The sequence below is a fragment of the Scomber scombrus genome, chromosome 2 (assembly GCF_963691925.1).
Source record: "Scomber scombrus chromosome 2, fScoSco1.1, whole genome shotgun sequence".
Classification (NCBI taxonomy): Eukaryota; Metazoa; Chordata; class Actinopteri; order Scombriformes; family Scombridae; genus Scomber; species Scomber scombrus.
This window is the reverse complement of record NC_084971.1, coordinates 34,293,778-34,315,786: the sequence shown is the minus strand read 5'-3', so window position 1 is coordinate 34,315,786 and position 22,009 is coordinate 34,293,778. Positions and strand designations below refer to the sequence as shown.

General features: G+C 37.9%; 3 protein-coding genes across 7 annotated transcripts in view; all 3 read left to right on the top strand.

Annotated features, from left to right (window-relative positions):
* The window catches only part of LOC133999487 (E3 ubiquitin-protein ligase TRIM39-like), an 87,402-nt gene extending 84,180 nt beyond the window's left edge, over positions 1-3,222 (top strand). Inside the window, exon 3 of the mRNA XM_062438685.1 lies at positions 1,519-3,222. Within this exon, the coding sequence (XP_062294669.1) occupies positions 1,519-3,164 (1,646 nt within the window). The 3' untranslated portion in view covers positions 3,165-3,222. The remainder of the gene's footprint in view (positions 1-1,518) is intronic.
* A 2,846-nt stretch (positions 3,223-6,068) lies between these two features.
* On the top strand, positions 6,069-7,950 carry LOC133999591 (nuclear factor 7, ovary-like). 2 transcript variants are annotated; one of them, XM_062438843.1, is made up of 2 exons: positions 6,069-6,295; positions 6,332-7,950. In XM_062438843.1, exons 1-2 carry the CDS (start codon positions 6,069-6,071, stop codon positions 7,707-7,709), a joined length of 1,605 nt encoding a protein of 534 aa, XP_062294827.1. In that variant the 3' UTR covers positions 7,710-7,950. The 2 variants fall into 2 exon arrangements, with proteins under 2 accessions (XP_062294827.1, XP_062294819.1); XM_062438835.1 differs by having other exon boundaries at positions 6,069-7,950.
* A 5,796-nt stretch (positions 7,951-13,746) lies between these two features.
* Positions 13,747-15,446, top strand: LOC133994745 (E3 ubiquitin-protein ligase TRIM39-like). Of its 4 annotated transcripts, none has more exons than XM_062433966.1 (2): positions 13,750-13,976; positions 14,013-15,446. In XM_062433966.1, the coding sequence occupies exons 1-2, from the start codon at positions 13,750-13,752 to the stop codon at positions 15,388-15,390; spliced, it is 1,605 nt and encodes a 534-aa protein (XP_062289950.1). In that variant the 3' UTR covers positions 15,391-15,446. The 4 variants fall into 4 exon arrangements, with proteins under 4 accessions (XP_062289953.1, XP_062289950.1, XP_062289951.1 ...); XM_062433967.1 differs by having other exon boundaries at positions 13,750-14,421; positions 14,491-15,446; XM_062433968.1 differs by having other exon boundaries at positions 13,750-14,431; positions 14,555-15,446.
* The last annotated feature ends 6,563 nt before the right edge of the window (positions 15,447-22,009 follow it).

Sequence of the window (22,009 nt, the reverse complement as noted above, 5' to 3'; positions counted from 1 at the left end):
AATGAAAGCATGTGAGAAGTTTAGAGGGAAAAATCAGTATTTGGTGGAGCTGTTAACAACTCATAGACATCTGAAATGTGAGCCGACTACACACTGCTTTTTGGTTTCATCTTTAACAATGTGTTGTAGGTTTTAACATGAAATTTCAACTTCACTAAGAAAGAAAATGTCCATGATATTTATATTTATTATTTATTTATTATTTCATATTGTTTCTTTTGAAAATAACCTTAGTTTTGTGCATGTCAAAATTTCTTATCTTTATGTTCCAATAATCTTAAAATGAATAATCAAAACTGTAAATAAAAGTATTTCTTGTCTTTCACACCATGTATGATGGCTGGTGTCTCTTTTTTACCATTCTTTGCGTTGACAGTTTTCTGCCGTCCAACCTGTTGAGCCTGGCGTCATTCTTACAGTCATACTTTGACATGTTTAAATATCTTATGAAGAAATAATTGATTAAAGCAAAAAATAGAAATTGCATCTGCATGAGGTCGTAAAAAATGTCTTAACTCCTCCCACCTGTTAGATACAGAACAACCTTTGCTCCATGATATCTCACAATAACACAGACAGATTCAACGTCACTCTGCAGAAATTAAACTTAACATTAATCAGAGGACAGCAGAGCTGCAGTCGAGTCTCTCCACTTCTGTCCAAATATAAATGAAACTGAGTTCATCAAGTCTTTCTCAACAACACAGCAGAGTCTCTGCCAAACACTGGTGAGTACAACTGATCATATTTAATGTTTCAACAACCAGCTTTAACACAGGAGACAGGACGTTCATCTCTTTTCATTTCATACTGACACTTGTGAGATTGTTTACAGTATAACTGCAGCTGCTTTTACAGACTCAGTAAAAAACACTTTAAGTGTTTTTAAGTCTCTGTCAGTTCTCAGGACTTTTGTAAAGTGTAACTGAACCTCTGTGGTTTGGAGTTTAGCTTCACTGCTATTTCCTGATCTTTGACTATGTACTGATCACTTCCTACAGACACACTTCATTTCCTGTAGCTGTTTCACATTAAAAGCTTTTCACTGATGAACCAGCAGGACACTTTTATTGTGAAGCAGCAACAGGAAATAAAAGCTTTGTTAGCAGTGAGATTCTTCAATAATAATTCTTCTCTACAACAAGATATGAACATATTCTGTGATATTTTATCAGTGGATCAGATTGTATTGAGTAATAGTAAAAGCACAAACAGCCACAATGAGCTGTTAGATAAAGAGCTGCAGATGAGTCTCTGACTGTAGTTTGTACAAACCAGCACACGTCCAACATTAAAGGTAAACAAAGAATCTGTTAATACGTTCCAGCTCTGATATAAATGGTTAAGATTGCTCAAGACTTGATTTGATGAAAGTATTTCTGGCCCAATTAAAAACATGTTTAATTCTAACTTATTTGACCTAATACCTCGCACTATAATGAAACATTAACTGTTTATCTTCCTTTTTAATCAAATACAATGAAAACATCCTTCTCTTCTTTCTCTCTACATGTGTAGATATGTCTGCTGCCAGCTGTCTGAGATCTGAAGATCAGTTTCTGTGCTCCATCTGTCTGGATGTGTTCACTGATCCAGTCAGCACACCATGTGGACACAACTTCTGCAAAAACTGCATCAATGAACACTGGAACAGTAATGACCAGTACCTGTGTCCAATGTGTAAAAAGGTTTTCTACACAAGACCTGAGATGCACATCAACACTTTGTTCTCTGAGATGGTTTCTCAGTTCAGACAGGAAGCTCAACAGAAAGCCAGCAGCAGCAGCTCAGAGCAACAAGCTGCCAAACCAGGAGAAGTTCCCTGTGACGTCTGTACTGGAACCAAACTGAAGGCCCTGAAGTCCTGTCTGGTGTGTCTGGCCTCCTACTGTGAGACTCACCTAGAGCCTCATCTGACAGCTTTAGGCCTGAGAAGACATCAGCTGATGGACCCTGTGGAGAACCTGGAAGACAGGATGTGTATGAAGCATGATAAACCTCTGGAGCTGTTCTGTAAGACCGACCAGACATGTGTCTGCATGCTCTGCTCTGTTTTAGACCACAAGACACATGAGTTTGTTCCTCTGAAAGAAGAATATGAAGGAAAGAAGGCAGAGCTGGGGAAGACAGAGGCTGAAATTCAGGAGATGATCCAGAAGAGACGACTGAAGATTCAAGAGATCAAACACTCAGTTGACCTCAGTGAAGAAGCTGCAGACAGAGAGAAAGCAGAAGGTGTTCAGGTCTTCACCGCTCTGAAGGAGTCTGTTGAGAGAAGCCTGAATGAGCTCATTGAGACGATTGAAGAGAAGCAAAGAACAACAGAGAAACAGGCTGAAGACTTCATCAAAGAGCTGGAACAGGAAATCTCTGAGCTGAAGAAGAGAAGCTCTGAGGTGGAGAAGCTCTCACACTCTGAAGACCACCTCCACCTCCTCCAAAACTTCCCGTCCCTGAAAGCTGCTCCACCCACCAAAGACTGGACAGAGGTCAGCGTCCGTCCACCATCATATGAGGGGACTGTGGTGAAAGCTGTGGCTCAGCTGGAGGAGACGCTCAGTAAACAGATGAAGAAGCTGTTTGAGGTTGAGCTGAAGAGGGTCCAGCAGTATGCAGTGGATGTGACTCTTGATCCTGATATAGCACATCATAATCTCATCCTGTCTGATGATGGGAAACAAGTAAACTGTGGTGATGTGACGAAGAAACTCCCAGACAACCCAGAGAGATTTTCTCCTTCTGTTTGTGTTTTAGGAAAGCAGAGTTTGTCTTCAGGCAGATTTTACTTTGAGGTTCAGGTTAAAGAGAAGACTAAATGGAATTTAGGAGTGGCCAGAGAGTCGATCAACAGGAAGGGAACAATCTCACTGAGCCCTGAGTATGGTTTCTGGACTATATTGTTGAGAAATGGAAATGAGTACAGAGCTCTTGCTGGCCCTACAGTCGATCTCTCTCTGAAGTCTCGTCCTCAGAAGGTGGGGGTGTTTGTGGATTATGAGGAGGGTCTGGTCTCCTTTTATGACGTAGATGCTGCAGCTCTTATCTACTCCTTTACTGTCTGCTCCTTCACTGAGAAACTCTACCCATACTTCGGTCCCTGCCTTAATTATGGTGGTATAAACTCCGCCCCTCTGATCATCTGTCCTGTCAATCAAACTGTCTGAGTCATTACCAGGATGCTGATTGATTAGAGACCAAAACTGATCAATTCTAAATGAAAAGATTCAGTTAATTATGATAACAAATGTATATTCAACAGTTATGTACAGTGTGAACAGTTTTTTGTATGTTGTGCATATAGATAAAGAGTGTGTAAGTCATGTATTTGAATACATGCATTCATACTTTTAGATCTGTGAATATTTTTAGTGTCAGTCTTTCTAGTATTTAGCACTGATCTGTTCCTGTATCGGATTATAAGATCTGTGGTACTTTATATATTTCTGTACACTAATATAATACATAGGAAACACATGTAAATCATGTGATATGTTTTCTGTTTATGATGAGAACATACATCTGTTGTTACAATAGAATAATATAAAGTTGAAGTTAACTTTGTTGGTAAAATGACACATTCTGAACCACCTCAGGGCTAAAAAGAGCTTTTCTTTGTTTTGAAAAAAATATGATGCTAAATATTTTAAAAGGCAGCAATCCTGCATAATTTTTCTTCTTTAAATTTACATATATGGCCCAAATATGCCATCGTAAAAAACAGAGATGGAAGAAGCTGGGTCCAAAGTTACACCCTTTGGAAGAAGTACTCACATCCTTTACTGAAGTAATAGTACTAATACAGCAATGTAAAAGAACTCCATATGAAGTAAAATCCTGCATTCAAAATCCTACTTAAGTAAAAGTTCATAAGTATAAGCAGCAAAATGCAGTTAAAGAAGTGGTTTGAACCCTCTACATTCATCGGCCTGTTCATTAAAAGTTGTCTGGCCTTCCCTGACAGTGAGGAGAGATCAGCATTGGTTTTTATTCATATATAAAGCTTTGTTGCAGTTACTGCCTCCATATATTTCATCTCTGTTAACCCTAAAGTCACATTATATTGGTACTCGCTCACAGAATTGGTTGTTGCTCTATATTCTATTAGTCAGAACCGAAATATGAAAAATGTTTCTTATAGTAATGCACCTTACACATGGAACAATCTGCAAAAGGCCTTAAAATTAGATTATTTATCATCAATACAGCTGTTCAAAACTGTTTTTAACTTCACCGTATCTTCATTGTTTAACTTGTTTAATCATTGTTTTATTTTATATTATTTCATTCTTCCTAGTATTTTCTTTTCTTTCTTTTCTTTACTTTTATCTAATATTGTTTTGTATTTTGTTGTGTTGCTGTCAATGTTTCTCGACACCCTTGTAAATGAGGATACCTCCTCAGTGGTCTTTCAAGGTAAAATAAAGTTTGATAAATTAGGTCCACCTGTGTAATCTATTTCAGTCCAAAACAGTTCTGCTATAAATTCTACTTTAATGACGTTTATACATTTTCAGTTTTTATTAACATAGTCAGAAAGGTGATAATTCTACTTTATGTTTATTACTGAGGTCATACTGGGTGATGGTGGTGTATTGGAGTAAATTATATTGAATGGTGTTCTTAATATTTTGTCCTCCTTATGTAAGTTAATGGAGTGGAAAAAATATTAGGAACGCCATTCAAAACATTTCAGTTTTGTTCAAGTTAAAATGTCTTATCTTTATATTCCAGTAATCTTAAAATGAAAAATCAAAACCTCTGTAAATGAAGTGTCTTTCTTGTCTTTCACACCACGTACGATGGCTGTTGTCTCTTGAAGATTTTTGACACTCTTTGCTTTGCCAGTTTTCTGCTGTCCAACCTGTTGTTGGAGCCTGGTGTCAATCTTACAGTCATACTTTGATATATTTAAATATCTTATGAAGAAATAATTGATTAAAGCAAAAAATGTAAATTGCATCTGTATGAGGTCAGAACTCCTCCCACCTGTTAGATACAGAACCACCTTTGCTCCATGACATCTCACAATAACCCTGTTAATGATAGGAAGGAGCAACACTGGAAAGATAAAAGCTTCAACGTCATTCTCCAGAAATGAAACTAAACATTAATCAGAGGACAGCAGAGCTGCAGTCGAGTCTCTCCACTTCTGTCCAAATATAAATGAAACTGAGTTCATCAAGTCTTTCTCAACAACACAGCAGAGTCTCTGCCAAACACTGGTGAGTACAACTGATCATATTTAATGTTTCAACAACCAGCTTTAACACAGGAGACAGGAAGTTCATCTCTTTTCATTTCATACTGACACTTGTGAGATTGTTTACAGTATAACTGCAGCTGCTTTAACAGACTCAGTAAAAAACACTTTAAGTGTTTTTAAGTCTCTGTCAGTTCTCAGGACTTTTGTAAAGTGTAACTGAACCTCTGTGGTTTGGAGTTTAGCTTCACTGCTATTATCTGATCTTTGACTATTTACTGATCACTTCCTACAGATATACTTCACTTCCTGTAGCTGTTTCACATTAAAAGCTTTTCACTGATGAACCAGCAGGACACTTTTATTGTGAAGCAGCTACAGGAAATAAAATGTGTTTGTCACCAAGATAGCAAAAGCTTTGTTAGCAGTGAGATTCTTCAATAATAATTCTTCTCTACAACAAGATATGAACATATTCTGTGATATTTTATCAGTGGATCAGATTGTATTGAGTAATAGTAAAAGCACAAACAGCCACAATGAGCTGTTAGATAAAGAGCTGCAGATGAGTCTCTGACTGTAGTTTGTACAAACCAGCACACGTCCAACATTAAAGGAGAACAAAGACTTTAACCTGGCTGTGAAACCCTGGAGAAAATCTGTTTATGCTCATCAGCTCTGATTAAATAGTTAAGATTGCTCAAGACTTGATTTGATGAAAGTATTTCTAACCCCATTAAAAATATATTTAATTCTAATTTATTTGACTTAATACCTCGCACTATAATGAAACATTAACTGTACATCTTTCTTTTTAATCAAATACAATGAAAATGTCTTCTTTTTCTTTCACTCTACATGTGTAGATATGTCTGCTGCCAGCTGTCTGAGATCTGAAGATCAGTTTCTGTGCTCCATCTGTCTGGATGTGTTCACTGATCCAGTCAGCACACCATGTGGACACAACTTCTGCAAAAACTGCATCAATGAACACTGGAACAGTAATGACCAGTACCTGTGTCCAATGTGTAAAAAGGTTTTCTACACAAGACCTGAACTTCACATCAACACATTGTTCTCTGAGGTTGTTTCTCAGTTCAGACAGGAAGCTCAACAGAAAGCCAGCAGCAGCAGCTCAGAGCAACAAGCTGCCAAACCAGGAGAAGTTCCCTGTGACGTCTGTACTGGAACCAAACTGAAGGCCCTGAAGTCCTGTCTGGTGTGTCTTACCTCCTACTGTGAGACTCACCTGGAGCCTCATCTGACAGCTTTAGGTCTGAAAAGACATCAGCTGATGGACCCTGTGGAGAACCTGGAAGACAGGATGTGTATGAAGCACGATAAACCTCTGGAGCTGTTCTGTAAGACCGACCAGACATGTGTCTGCATGCTCTGCTCTGTTTTAGACCACAAGACACATGAGTTTGTTCCTCTGAAAGAAGAATATGAAGGAAAGAAGGCAGAGCTGGGGAAGACAGAGGCTGAAATTCAGGAGATGATCCAGACCAGACAACTGAAGATTGAAGAGATCAAACACTCAGTTGACCTCAGTAAGGAAGCTGCAGACAGAGAGAAAGCAGAAGGTGTTCAGGTCTTCACTGCTCTGAAGGAGTCTGTTGAGAGAGGTAAAAAAACCCTCATCAATTCAATCAATAAAAAGAAGAAAAAAACAGAGAAACAGGCTGAAGACTTCATCAAAGAGCTGGAACAGGAAATCTCTGAGCTGAAGAAGAGAAGCTCTGAGGTGGAGAAGCTCTCACACTCTGAAGACCACCTCCACCTCCTCCAAAACGTCCCATTCCTGAAAGCTGCTCAACCCACCAAAGACTGGACAGAGGTCAGCGTCCGTCCATCATATGAGGGGACTGTGGTGAAAGCTGTGGCTCAGCTGGAGGAGACACTCAGTAAACAGATGAAGAAGCTGCTTGAGGCTAAGCTGAAGAGGGTCCAGCATTATGCAGTGGATGTGACTCTTGATCCTAATACAGCACATCCTAATCTCATCCTGTCAGATGATGGGAAACAAGTTTACTGTGGTGATGTGACGAAGAAACTCCCAGACAACCCAGAGAGATTTTCTCCTTCTGCTTGTGTGTTAGGAAAGCAGAGTTTGTCTTCATGCAGATTTTACTTTGAGGTTCAGGTTAAAGAGAAGACTGACTGGGATTTAGGAGTGGCCAGAGAGTCGATCAACAGGAAGGGAAACATCACACTGAGACCTCAGAATGGTTACTGGACTATATGGTTGAGAAATCAAAATGAGTACAAAGCTCTAGCTAGCCCTTCACTCCGTCTCTCTCTGAAGTCTTGTCCTCAGAAGGTGGGGGTGTTTGTGGATTATGAGGAGGGTCTGGTCTCCTTTTATGACGTAGATGCTGCAGCTCTTATCTACTCCTTTACTGGCTGCTCCTTCACTGAGAAACTCTACCCATACTTCAATCCCTGTCCTAATGATGTCGGTAAAAACTCCGCCCCTCTGATCATCTGTCCTGTCAATCAAACTGTCTGAGTCAATACCAGGATGCTGATTGATTAGAGATCAAAACTGATCAATTTTAAATTAAAAGATTCAGTTAATTATGGTAACAAATGTATATTCAGCAGTAATGTACAGTGTGAACTTGTTTCCATCAGGGTATGATTAATGCAGACATTCTTTTATGATTTATAATATAATTATTTTATTTCATGCTTGTTGTAATTGACCTTAAACTTGTCTTTTTACTGCTTCAGTGTCCCTCCATGATTGATTCATTAACCTCTTCACTGGTGATGGATCCATCATGACAAACACATGTGAGGAACAACTCTAAAACCTAAATATTTGCTCTCTTGTGTTCTGCTGTGTATTTTGTGCAAACATTTAATAAAGGATAATTCATACGATAATTCACACGAACATATTACAGTTTTATTCTTGAAGGTTCTCAGTTTTGCTTTTCAGTATATAAAATATCCTTAAATCAACAGATACTAAATTTGGTTTATAAATTTGCGGGTAAGTGTTCGAAAAACTCACAAATTTTATCACTATTTAGATATTAGATATTATTCAACCTAATCCTGAAAATTAAAACTAAAATAGACTTGAGCCTCAATATTATTTATATATTCATAACCAATTCTATAAATAATGTTTGATAAATAAGTGAACTATTACTTTATCTCCTCTCTTATAGGTGAACTACTTTATATACAGTTAGCTAGTTTAGTCCAGTGGTTCCCAACCTAGGGGTGGGGCCCCTCCAAAGGGTCAGCAGATAAATGTGAGGGGTGGTGAGATGATTAATGGGAGAGGAAAGAAGAAGAAACTACTAGGATAACAAGATAACAACTATCTCCTTATTGCTAAACCAGACAGAAAGTCCAGTCCAGTGTTGCAAAGTAAAGAGATGTGACTGGGGTTTTTTTCTCGTATATTTTATAACTTTAATCTCCCCTCTTCTGGGTCAGTAGGCTTATTTTTATTTATTTTTTAGATTTACATATATGGCCCTAATATGCCATCGTAAAAAAACAGAGATGGAAGAAGCTGGGTCCAAACGGGAAGAAGTACTCACATCCTTTACTGAAGTAAAAGTACTCATACAGCAATGTAACAGAACTTCATATGAAGTAAAGAGATGTGACTGTTTTTTTTCCTTGTAAATTTTACGACTTAATCTCCCCTCTTCTAGGTCAGTAGGCCTCAAGGGCGTATAGGGACGGGGGGGGGAGACGTGTCTCCTCCAATATTGGAGACAGGCGCATTTGTCCCACCCAAAAATTATACCGCAGACAGGCGGGGTGTTCCGGTCCTCTGAAATGAAGCCAACGTCGAAGTAACTTAAAACTGCATTCTATCAAAAGGCCACCAGGGGGCGACCGTTTCGGTGTCAAAAGGACTTCCGTCTCTATACAAGTCAATGGAGAATTCACCAACTTCTCACTTGATTTCTAACCTCAGTAAACGTTTTCAAAATGTGTTTATGGTCTCAATCGCTAGTTTAAAGCCTTCTTCAATGCAGTATGATGTTCATTTGGGACATTTTGGCCTCCCTGATTTTATATTTGACGATAAAGCAGGGTATGCATTAGGGCGTGGCTACGTCGTGATTGACAGGTTGATTGGTTCACAGGTTCAGGAGGGCGCCTCATGCTCCTCCTGATGCCCATATAAGTAGAATCCGTGTTTTTATTTTTACCCAGCATGCGCCTGAAATGTTCAAGATGGCGCTGCTCAGATCCGATACTATTGGTCTCCGAGCAGCAGTCCACAAACCAATGGGTGACGTCACGGATGTTACGTCAATTTCTTATATACAGTCTATGACCGCGGAGGAGTAAAATATTTGATTTTGAAATTTTTAACTCACTTGCTTTTATTTTGAAAGTGCAACACAGCGCTTTAACGGCTCAGACTGTTTGGGAGGCGGGAAGCGCGTGAGGCGGGACAGAGGTTTTGATTCAACATCTAACTAGTACACTCTTGCTAGCAGTGGCGGCTGGTGACAAAAATGTTTGGGGGGGCGCAGTTTGATGGTTGGTGGTCCTAGGGTTAGTGTCAAATAAGCCATAGCACCACTTCATACCGCAGCAAAAAAATATAAATAAGAAAGAAAAACTAATCTAAAAACAACACAACACACTATAATGTCCCCTGGTTTGTCCCAGTATGGTATCTCAGACCCACAGAGAGAGGAATAAAAAATTATAACCAGACATGATAAAATGCCCATTTCACTCACATCACCTAAAGATACCAGCAGTTAAAGCAGAGTTACCAATAAGGTTAAATGCTTAAAAAGAGACACTACCTATATTTTAGTTATTGTGTCTTCAGTCCTGATTTCACTGTAATCTGTTAGTTGTTGCAATACCTAAACATGACAATAGATGGCGCATTACGCACTATACACTGCTGTGATTAGGCATAATTTATTTAACTTATTTTAATAATGAAATGTACCCAAATCAACTGTAATAGTCAAAAATACTTCCATCATTTCTTATCCTGCATTTATGCATTTTAGTTTTTTACACTTCATAGTTATGTCTTTTATAAAGTATTTTTTAACACTTTACAATATTAATAACAGCAATGCAGCTACTACCTGATCTTTTATATGTCCTGTTGGAGCTGCTGGATGCAGCCACTGACTGAATCTATGTTCCTCTTCTGGAGCTTGGCATAGCGGAGGTCCACATGTGGCCAGATGTGGTGAAACAGCTGCAGAAAGAGCTCAGCAATGCTAAGTCTGCTAAAAACACCTTAGCTCCATGCTATTGTCTCGATGGCTGCAGCTTTCTGTTTGATTTTTTTCAGAGAGATGTTTTAGGTCTCGTTCCCCTGTCGTTGTCCACAACGCTTCGGTGCTGACACTTTGAAACAGCAAACAGATTAAGCAATAAAAGGAATAACTCACACTGCATCCAGCTAGCCAGCTCCGTTTATCATAACATCAGCAGGAGAAACTTTCAGCTCCTCCATCACCTGCTGCTGCTTTATCCTCTTTCTCTCTTCTAGTTAAAGTCTTGTGAAATTAGGTTTTTGTAGAGAAATTACAAAATAATCTTCTTTAATTTCAGTGGCTCCACTTTAACGTCATCTCCTGAACCTACCGTCAGCAGGAGTTTGGGTGACAGCAGCTGACGGGAAGGCGTGAATGACAGCCGGAACTGTCCAATCACAGTAGATTAAAAAACATGAAACAACAACAATTCGCTGCCAATAAAAGTGGGCGTGTCCGGGGCGCACTGAGCTGCGCCCCGTGGGAAACGTGACGCAGGCCAATGAGAGAGCAGCATCAGGTCACATGCTTGTCAAAAGTTTGAGGGCTTGCATTGACTTCCATTAGTCCGGCGCCCCGCATACAGGAAGTACATATAGAAATTAATAAAATACCATTTGGAATCGATTTATAATGAATGATGACAGGTGCTTAGAGGCTAACAGGACCATCTTGCTAACTAATACCATTTATTTCATAATTATTTAGCATTATCTAATTCATTTATGTTTAATATGTTTAAGTAGATTTTGGCCAGATATTTGATGGGGGCGGTGCCCCAGTGCCCCGCATTGACCGGCCGCCACTGCTTGCTAGGTAAACGTTGTTACTATTAACGTTACTAGAATATGGCGGACTTTCCAGTAACGGACAAAATGATTTGACACTAAATACAGTATTTAAGATGGTTGTAAAAGAACATGATTTCTTTATTAACTTAACTCATGTAACTTGAAAACGAGTAATGTTACACATCTCCCACATCTAGAAAGGAGTTAGTCTGTCTGTGTGTTTTTCTCTTGTTCTTGACATTCCCATCAGTATGTTTCTAAACCTTATTCATGTCCACTGCTTTCATATTAGAGATCAGATGAAGTTGAGCTGGAAGCTAACAGTGGTGAGGGTGATGCAGGGAGAGCCAGCACTGCTGAGCTGCAGGTAGGTGCTATATGAAGGGTGAGCTGATTTTAGTTTGTTGATAATGAGAGGAAGGTTTTAACATGATAATAAGTGAACACGGTTGAATTTAAATAATAATATAACAAACATGATTTTAATATTGCACTAGCTTTCCCATCAGCATTTTTCTATACCTTAAAGGTTTAGGTGATATATTCAAAACTCACGCTTAGCTACCACAGAGGTTATTGTCAGTGACTTGTTAAATAAATTAATCAATTTGAAAGTGATCAGTGACGTCATCGTCATTGATGATGAAAAGTCAAAGTATTTTCTTTTACTTTCTGTAATGAATTAAGAGGGAGATATAAAAAGAGTAATTGGTAGAAATAAACCATTACCAAATCTTAGTATCATTTATAAAACATTTTTTCTTTTTTCTTTGTAAAGAAATATTTTTAAAGCTATTTTTTGTATGTTGTGCATATAGATAAAGAGTGTGTAAGTCATGTATTTGAATACATGCATTCATACTTTTATATCTGTGAATATTTTTAATGTCAGTCTTTTTAGTATTTAGCACTGATCTGTTCCTGTATCGGATTATAAGATCTGTGGTACTTTATATATTTCTGTACACTAATATAATACATAGGAAACACATGTAAATCATGTGATATGTTTTCTGTTTATGATGAGAACATACATCTGTTGTTACAATAGAATAATATAAAGTTGAAGTTAACTTTGTTGGTAAAATGACACATTCTGAAACACCTCAGGGCTAAAAAGAGCTTTTATTTGTTGTGAAAAAAATATGATGCTAAATATTTTAAAAAGCAGCAATCCTGCATATTTTTTTTATTTTTTATAATTTACATATATGGCCCAAATATGCCATCGTAAAAAGCAGAGATGGAAGAAGCTGGGTCCTTGAGGATTTTTGACATTCTGTTCTTCGACAGTTTTCTGCCGTCCAACCTGTTGTTGGAGCCTGGCGTGATTCGTACAGACATACTTTATTATGTTTAAATATCTTATGAAGAAATAATTCATTAAAGCAAAAAATAGAAATTGCATCTGCATGAGGTTAGAAAAAATGTCTTAACTCCTCCCACCGGTTAGATACAGAACCACCTTTGCTCCATGATATTTCACAATAACCCTGACAGCTCCAACGTCACTCTACAGAAATGAAACTAAACATTAATCAGAGGACAGCAGAGCTGCAGTCGAGTCTCTCCACTTCTGTCCAAATATAAATGAAACTGAGTTCATCAAGTCTTTCTCAACAACACAGCAGAGTCTCTGCCAAACACTGGTGAGTACAACTGATCATATTTAATGTTTCAACAACCAGCTTTAACACAGGAGACAGGAAGTTCATCTCTTTTCATTTCATACTGACACTTGTGAGATTGTTTACAGTATAACTGCAGCTGCTTTTACAGACTCAGTAAAAAACACTTTAAGTGTTTTTAAGTCTCTGTCAGTTCTCAGGACTTTTGTAAAGTGTAACTGAACCTCTGTGGTTTGGAGTTTAGCTTCACTGCTATTTCCTGATCTTTGACTATTTACTGATCACTTCCTACAGACACATTTCATTTCCTGTAGCTGTTTCACATTAAAAGCTTTTCACTAATGAACCAGCAGGACAATTTTATTGTGAAGCAGCAACAGGAAATACAATCTGTTTGTCACTAAATTAGCAAAAGCTTTGTTAGATTCTTCAATAATAATTCTTCTCTACAACAAGATATGAACATATTCTGTGATATTTTATCAGTGGATCAGATTGTATTGAGTAATAGTAAAAGCACAAACAGCCTCAATGAGCTGTTAGATAAAGAGCTGCAGATGAGTCTCTGACTGTAGTTTGTACAAACCAGCACACGTCCAACATTAAAGGAGAACACAGACTTTAACCTGGCTGAGAAATACTGGAGAGAATATTTTATGCTAATCAGCTCTGACATGAATAGTTAAGATTGCTCAGGACTTGATTTGATGAAAGTATTTCTAACCCCATTAAAAACATATTTAATTCTAATTTATTTGACCTAATATCACAAACTATAATGAAACATTAACTGTACATCTTTCTTTTGAATCAAATACAATGAAAATGTCTTTCTCTTCTTTCACTCTACATGTGTAGATATGTCTGCTGCCAGCTTTCTGAGATCTGAAGATCAGTTTCTGTGCTCCATCTGTCTGGATGTGTTCACTGATCCAGTCAGCACATCATGTGGACACAACTTCTGCAAAAACTGCATCAATGAACACTGGAACAGTAATGACCAGTACCTGTGTCCACTGTGTAAAAAGATTTTCTGCACAAGACCTGAGCTTCATATCAACACTTTCGTCTCTGAGATGGTTTCTCAGTTCAGACAGGAAGCTCAACAGAAAGCCAGCAGCAGCAGCTCAGAGCAACAAGCTGCCAAACCAGGAGAAGTTCACTGTGACGTATGTACTGGAACCAAACTGAAGGCCCTGAAGTCCTGTCTGGTGTGTCTGACCTCCTACTGTGAGACTCACCTGGAGCCTCATCTGACAAAGTCAGTCCTGAAAAGACATCACCTGATGGACCCTGTGGAGAACCTGCAAGACAGGATGTGTATGAAGCATGATAAACCTCTGGAGCTGTTCTGTAAGACCGACCAGACATGTGTCTGTGTGCTCTGCGCCTATTCTGACCACAAGACACATGACGTTGTTCCTTTGAAAGAAGAATATGAAGGAAAGAAGGCAGAGCTGGGGAAGACAGAGGCTGAAATTCATGAGATGATCCAGAAGAGACGACTGAAGATTCAAGAGATCAAACACTCAGTTGACCTCAGTGAGGAAGCTGCAGACAGAGAGAAAGCAGAAGGTGTTCAGGTCTTCACTGCTCTGAAGGAGTCTGTTGAGAGAAGCCTGAATGAGCTCATTGAGACAATTGAAGAGAAGCAAAGAACAACAGAGAAACAGGCTGAAGACTTCATCAAAGAGCTGGAACAGGAAATCTCTGAGCTGAAGAAGAGAAGCTCTGAGGCGGAGAAGCTATCACACTCTGAAGACCACCTCCACCTCCTCCAAAACTTCCCGTTCCTGAAAGCTGCTCCGACCACCAAAGACTGGACAGAGGTCAGCATCCGTCCATCATATGAGGGGACTGTGGTGAAAGCTGTGACTCAGCTGGAGGAGACGCTCAGTAAACAGATGAAGAAGCTGATTGAGGCTGAGCTGAAGAGGGTCCAGCAGTATGCAGTGGATGTGACTCTTGATCCTGATACAGCACATCCTAATCTCATCCTGTCTGATGATGGGAAACAAGTTTACTGTGGTGATGTGAAGAAGAATCTCCCAGACAACCCAGAGAGATTTTCTCTAAATCCCTGTGTGTTAGGAAAGCAGAGTTTTTCTTCAGACAGATTTTACTTTGAGGTTCAGGTTAAAGAGAAGACTAAATGGGATTTAGGAGTGGCCAGAGAGTCGATCAACAGGAAGGTAGAAATCATAGCGAGCCCTAAGAATGGTTACTGGACTATAATATTGAGAAATGGAAATGAGTACAAAGCTCTTGCTGTTCCTCCAGTCTGTCTCTCTCTGAAGTCTCGTCCTCAGAAGGTGGGGGTGTTTGTGGATTATGAGGAGGGTCTGGTCTCCTTTTATGACGTAGATGCTGCAGCTCTTATCTACTCCTTTACTGGCTGCTCCTTCACTGAGAAACTCTACCCATACTTCTGTCCCTGTAATAATTATGGTGGTAAAAACTCTGCCCCTTTGATCATCTGTCCTGTCAATCAAACTGCCTGAGTAGATACCAGGATGCTGATTGATTAGAGACCAAAACTGATCAATTCTAAATGAAAAGATTCAGTTAATTATGGCAACAAATGTATATTCAGCAGTAATGTACAGTGTGAACTTGTTTTCATCAGGATATGATTAATGCAGACATTCTTTTATGATTTATAAAATAATTGTTTTATTTCATGTATGTTGGATTTGACCTTAAACTTGTCTTTTTACTGCTTCAGTGTGAGGAAATGTGCGGAAAAAGTCTAGAAATCTATATAATCTAAAATCAAAATATTTGCTCTCCATGTGTTCTGCTGTGTATTTTGTGCAAACATTTAATAAAGGATAATTTATACAAGAACATATTACAGTTTTATTCTTGAAGGTTCTCATTTTTGCTTTTCAGTATATAAAATATCCTTAAATCAACAGATACTAAATCTTGTTTATAAATTTGCTGGTTAATGTTCGAAAAACTCACAAGTTCTATCACTATTTAGATATTAGATATTATTTAACCTAATCCTGAAAATTAAAACTAAAATTGACTTGAGCCTCAATAATATTTATATATTCATAGCAAATTGTATAAACAATGTTTGATAAATAAGTGAACTATTACTTTATCTCCTCTCTTATAGTTGAAATACTTTATATACAGTTAGCTAGTTTAGTCCAGTGGTTCCCAACCTAGGGGTGGGGCCCCTCCAAAGGGTCAGCAGATAAATGTGAGGGGCGGTGAGATGATTAATGGGAGAGGAAAGAAGAACAAACTAAGTTCTGATACACAAATGTGTTTTCAATGTGACCTTTATTCCTTATTTGGATCCTCATTTAACACCCAGAAATTTTGTTTTAGTGACCTGCCGATAACACATCTATACATACTCAAATTTTGTATTATTATTGGAATTTCTATATATTGTATTCATTCATTCATTAAACTTTTCATTTATTGATTAATTTAACTGATCAACTATATTTTCTATGTAACTATATTCTGATTTATTGAATGAATAAAATACTGAATCATTTACTTCTTTTTTTTGTTTTTTTTGTATGTTAATTTTGACCTTAGTTAAATATGTATATTGAGCCCAAAAATATTTAGAGAAAAAAATTTCTAAGATAAAAGTCATAAATTTACGAGAAAAAAACTCAGATATTTATGAGAATGTCTTTTCAAAGTCTGGATGCTAAGGATGATGGTAATTCTTGGCTAAGATAACAAGTAACTCCTTATTGCTAAACCAGTGTCTCCAGTGCTGCAAAGTAAAGAGATGTGACTGGGGTTTTTTTCTCGTATATTTTATAACTTTAATCTCCCCTCTTCTGGGTCAGTAGGCTTATTTTTATTCATTTTTTAGATTTACATATATGGCCCTAATATGCCATCGTAAAAAAAACAGAGATGGAAGAAGCTGGGTCCAAACGGGAAGAAGTACTCACATCTTTTACTGAAGTAAAAGTACTCATACAGCAATGTAACAGAACTTCGTATGAAGTAAAGAGATGTGACTGTTTTTTTTCCTTGTAAATTTTACGACTTTAATCTCCCCTCTTCTAGGTCAGTAGGCCTCAAGGGCGTATAGGGACGGGGGGGGGCAGAAGTGTCTCCTCCAATATTGGAGACAGGCGCATTTGTCCCACCCAAAAATTATACCGCAGACAGGCGGGGAGTTCCGGTCCTCTGAAATGAGGCCAACGTGGAAGTAACTTAGAACTGCATTCTATCAAAAGGCCACCAGGGGGCGACCGTTTTGGTGTCAAAAGGACTTCCGTCTCTATACAAGTCAATGGAGAATTCACCAACTTCTCACTTGATTTCTAACCTCAGTAAACGTTTTCAAAATGTGTTTATGGTCTCAATCGCTAGTTTAAAGCCTTCTTCAATGCAGTATGATGTTCATTTGGGACATTTTGGCCTCCCTGATTTTATATGTGACGATAAAGCAGGGTATGCATTAGGGCGTGGCTACGTCGTGATTGACAGGTTGATTGGTTCACAGGTTCAGGAGGGCGCCTCATGCCCCTCCTGATGCCCATATAAGTAGAATCCTTGTTTTTATTTTTCCCAGCATGCACTGGAAATTTTCAAGATGGCGCTGCTCAGATCCGATACTATTGGCCTCCGAGCAGCAGTCCACAAACCAATGGGTGACGTCACGGATGTTACGTCAATTTCTTATATACAGTCTATGACCGCGGAGGAGTAAAATATTTGATTTTGAAATCTTTAACTCACTTGCTTTTATTTTGAAAGCGCAACACAGCGCTTTAACGGCTCAGACTGTTTGGGAGGCGGGAAGCGCGTGAGGCGGGACAGAGGTTTTGATTCAACATCTAACTAGTACACTCTTGCTAGGTAAACGTTGTTACTATTAACGTTACTAGAATATGTCGGACTTTCCAGTAACAGACAAAATGATTTGACACTAAATACAGTATTTAAGATGGTTGTAAAAGAACATGATTTCTCTATTAACTTAACTCATGTAACTTGAAAACGAGTAACGTTACACATCTCCCACATCTAGAAAGGAGTTAGTCTGTCTGTGTGTTTTTCTCTTGTTCTTGACATTCCCATCAGTATGTTTCTAAACCTTATTCATGTCCACTGCTTTCATATTAGAGATCAGATGAAGTTGAGCTGGAAGCTAACAGTGGTGAAGGTGATGCAGGGAGAGCCAGCACTGCAGATCTGCAGGTAGGTGCTATATGAAGGGTGAGCTGATTTTAGTTTGTTGATAATGAGAGGAAGGTTTGAACATGATAAGTGAACACGGTTGAATTTAAATCATAATATAACATGATTTTAATATTGCACTAGCTTTCCCATCAGTATGTCTCTATACCTTAAAGGGTGATATATTTAAAACTCATGCTTAGCTGCCACAGAGGTTATTGTCAGTGACTTGTTAAATAAATTAATAAATTTGAAAGTGATCAGTGACATCATCGTCATTGATGATGAAAAGTCAGAGTATTTTCTTTTACTTTCTGTAATGAATTAAGAGGGAAATATAAAAAGAGAAAATTGGTAGAAAAAAACCATTACCAAATCTCAGTATCATTTATAAAATATTTTTTCCTTTTTCTTTGTAAAGAAATATTTTTTAAGCTATTTTTTGAATGTTGTGCATATATATAAAGAGTGTGTAAGTCATGTATTTGAATACATGCATTCATACTTTTAGATTGTGAATATTTTTAGTGTCAGTCTTTCTAGTATTTAGCACTGATCTGTACCTGTATCGGATAATAAGATCTGTGGTACTTTATATATTTCTGTACACTAATAAAATACAGAGGTAACACATGTAAATCATGTGATATGTTTTCTGTTTATGATGAGAACATACATCTGTTGTTACAATAGAATAATATAAAGTTGAAGTTAACTTTGTTGGTAAAATGACACATTCTGAACCACCTCAGGGCTTAAAAGAGCTTTTCTTTGTTTTGAAAAAAATATGATGCTAAATATTTTAAAAAGCAGCAATCCTGCATAATTTTTTTTAAATTTACATATATGGCCCAAATATGCCATCGTAAAAAACAGGGATGGAAGAAGCTGGCTCCAAAGTTACACCCTTGGGAAGAAGTACTCACATCATTTACTGAAGTAAAAGTACTAATACAGCAATGTAAAAGTACTCCATATGAAGTAAAATCCTGCATTCAAAATCCTACTTAAGTAAAAGTACACAAGTATAAGCAGCAAAATGCAGTTAAAGTAGTGGTTTGAACCCTCTACATTCATCGGCCTGTTCATTAAAAGTTGTCTGGCCTTCCCTGACAGTGAGGAGAGATCAGCATTGGTTTTTATTCATATATAAAGTTTTTTTTACAGTTACTGCCTCCATATAGTTCATCTATGTTAACCCTGAAGTCACATTATATTGGTACTCGCTCACAGAATTGGTTGTTGCTCTATATTCCATTAGTCAGAACCGAAATAGGAAAAATGTCTCTTATAGTAATGCACCTTACACATGGAATAATCTGCAAAAGGCCTTAAAATTAGATTATTTATCATCAATACAGCTGTTCAAAACTGTTTTTCACTTCACCGTATCTTCATTGTTTAACTTATTTATTCATTGTTTTATTTTATATTATATCATTCTATATCATTATATCATTCATCATATATCTTCATTTAAAGTTGGCTGGCCTTCCCTGACAGTGACGAGAGATCAACATTGGTTTTTATTCATATATAAATTACTGTTATTATAATTATTAATTATTGTGATTCAATCATATGTTTTTATTGGCCTAAAGCTAACGTAAGTGGGAGTAATTGGATCAGTATGTTTGTTTTAGTGGTTAGTTTTAGTGGTTCCCATGTGTACTGTCTACAATTTTTAATGATAAAGCATAACTTTCAATAATTTATTGCGAATTATTTTGCGGACCCCCAAGCTATGGCTCACGGACCCCAGTTTGAGAACCGCTGGTCTACAGGTAGCCAGTTAGTTGAGTCAGCCGCAGAGCTAACAACCGAGTTAGCCACCGAGCTATCCGCCGAGTTAGCCGCCGAGCTAGCAGCTGAGTTAGCAGCATAAAGGTCTCAGACCTAGCGTCCATGTTTCTGGTAGAGATGGTGACTTTGATTGACAGGTGACACTTGGTAGGGGGCGGGGCTTCAGCAGACTCGGCAGGCACTCCCACTGCGTTTGGGAGAAGAGAAATAGCTAGACTTTTACACAACGTTGAAGCTAATTTCATATATTTGGCGATTTCTTTAATCATTCAAATTTGGCAGGGTGGTTAACAACACACTTTTCTGTGGTATGTCAAACTCAGAACACATATTTATTCTTACTTTACACAGACTTTAACTCCTCCCGCCTGTTAGATACAGAACAACCTTTGCTCCATGACATCTCACAATAAACCTGTTAATGACAGGAAGGAGCAACACTGGAAAGATAAAAGCTTCAACGTCAATCTCCAGAAATGAAATTTAACATTAATCAGAGGACAGCAGAGCTGTAGTCGAGTCTCTCCACTTCTGTCCAAATATAAATGAAACTGAGTTCATCAAGTCTTTCTCAACAACACAGCAGAGTCTCTGCCAAACACTGGTGAGTACAACTGATCATATTTAATGTTTCAACAACCAGCTTTAACACAGGAGACAGGAAGTTCATCTCTTTTCATTTCATACTGACACTTGTGAGATTGTTTACAGTATAACTGCAGCTGCTTTTACAGACTCAGTAAAAAACACTTTAAGTGTTTTTAAGTCTCTGTCAGTTCTCAGGACTTTTGTAAAGTGTAACTGAACCTCTGTGGTTTGGAGTTTAGCTTCACTGCTATTTCGTGATCTTTGACTGTTTACTGATCACTTCCTACAGACAGACTTCATTTCCTGTAGCTGTTTCAAATTAAAAGCTTTCCATCTGTGAAACAGCAGGATACTTTAATTTTGAAGCAGCAACAGGAAATAAAATGTGTTTTGTCATAAAGTTAGCAAAAGCTTTGTTTGTATGACGGTGAATCGTGACCAATATTTAAATTAAAATTCATTTGCAGAAATGCTTTTTTATTTTAAGAATGTGGCTGCATTATTTGACTCATAAATCAAATTAATTATCAATCATCCAATATGCATTTTCATTTTCTTCTTCAAGACTGCACATTTTATGCCATAATCAAAAAGAAAACAAAGAGGACATTGCTATTTCTTTTTGTAGTCTGCCCCGCAAAATAGTGCCCATAATTCGAAAACGATTTGGCAATCTGAGCGACGCAGGAAAGTGACGTCAGTAGCCGCTCTTCTTCAGCTCCGTGCTGACCGTGCTACCCATCTAATACGGTAGGGGGCGATGTGCACATTTGATATATGGACAGCTCCGCTATTTCCTTCACTTTGAAACCATTTAGTTAATAGTTTTCTATGGCCTCGAAAGGGATGTTGATGGCTGGTCGTCCTCGTCCCCTTTGAGGCTCCACAGAATCCAGTTTTTCCAGGACTGAAGAGAGGTTAGCTGAGGCAACCTCATTAACGTCTGAATCTGTGACGGCAGAGTATGCAGCCAAGCTCTCTATGACCTGCTCAACTCGGTCACGGGCATCAGACTCAGATATAATATTAGAATCCACCTGGGCAGCTAATTCTAACAGTGTTTGCACAATATCAGGGAGCACCATGATCTGTGATGCATTCATATATCAAATGTACACACCGCCCCCCTACCGTATTAGATAGGCTACTGACGTCATTCTCCTGCATCGCTCAGATTGCCAAATCGTTTTTGAAATATGGGCACTATTTTGCGGGGCAGACCACGAAAACAAAATAGCAATGTCCTCTTTGTTTTCTTTTTTATTATAAATCAATCAATCACAAAATGTGAAGTCTTGAAGAAGAAAATGAAAATGCGGATTAGATGATTGATTATTAATTTTATTTATGAGTCAAATAATGCAGCCACATTCTTAAAATGGAAAAGGATTTCTGCAAATGCATTTTAATTTAAATATTGGTCACAATTCACTTCCATATGTTTGTAGTGATGTTCTTCAATAATAATTCTTCCCCACAAAAAGATATAATCTTCTTTCTTTTTAATCAAATACCATGATAATGTCATTCTTTTTCATTCACTCTACATGTGTAGAT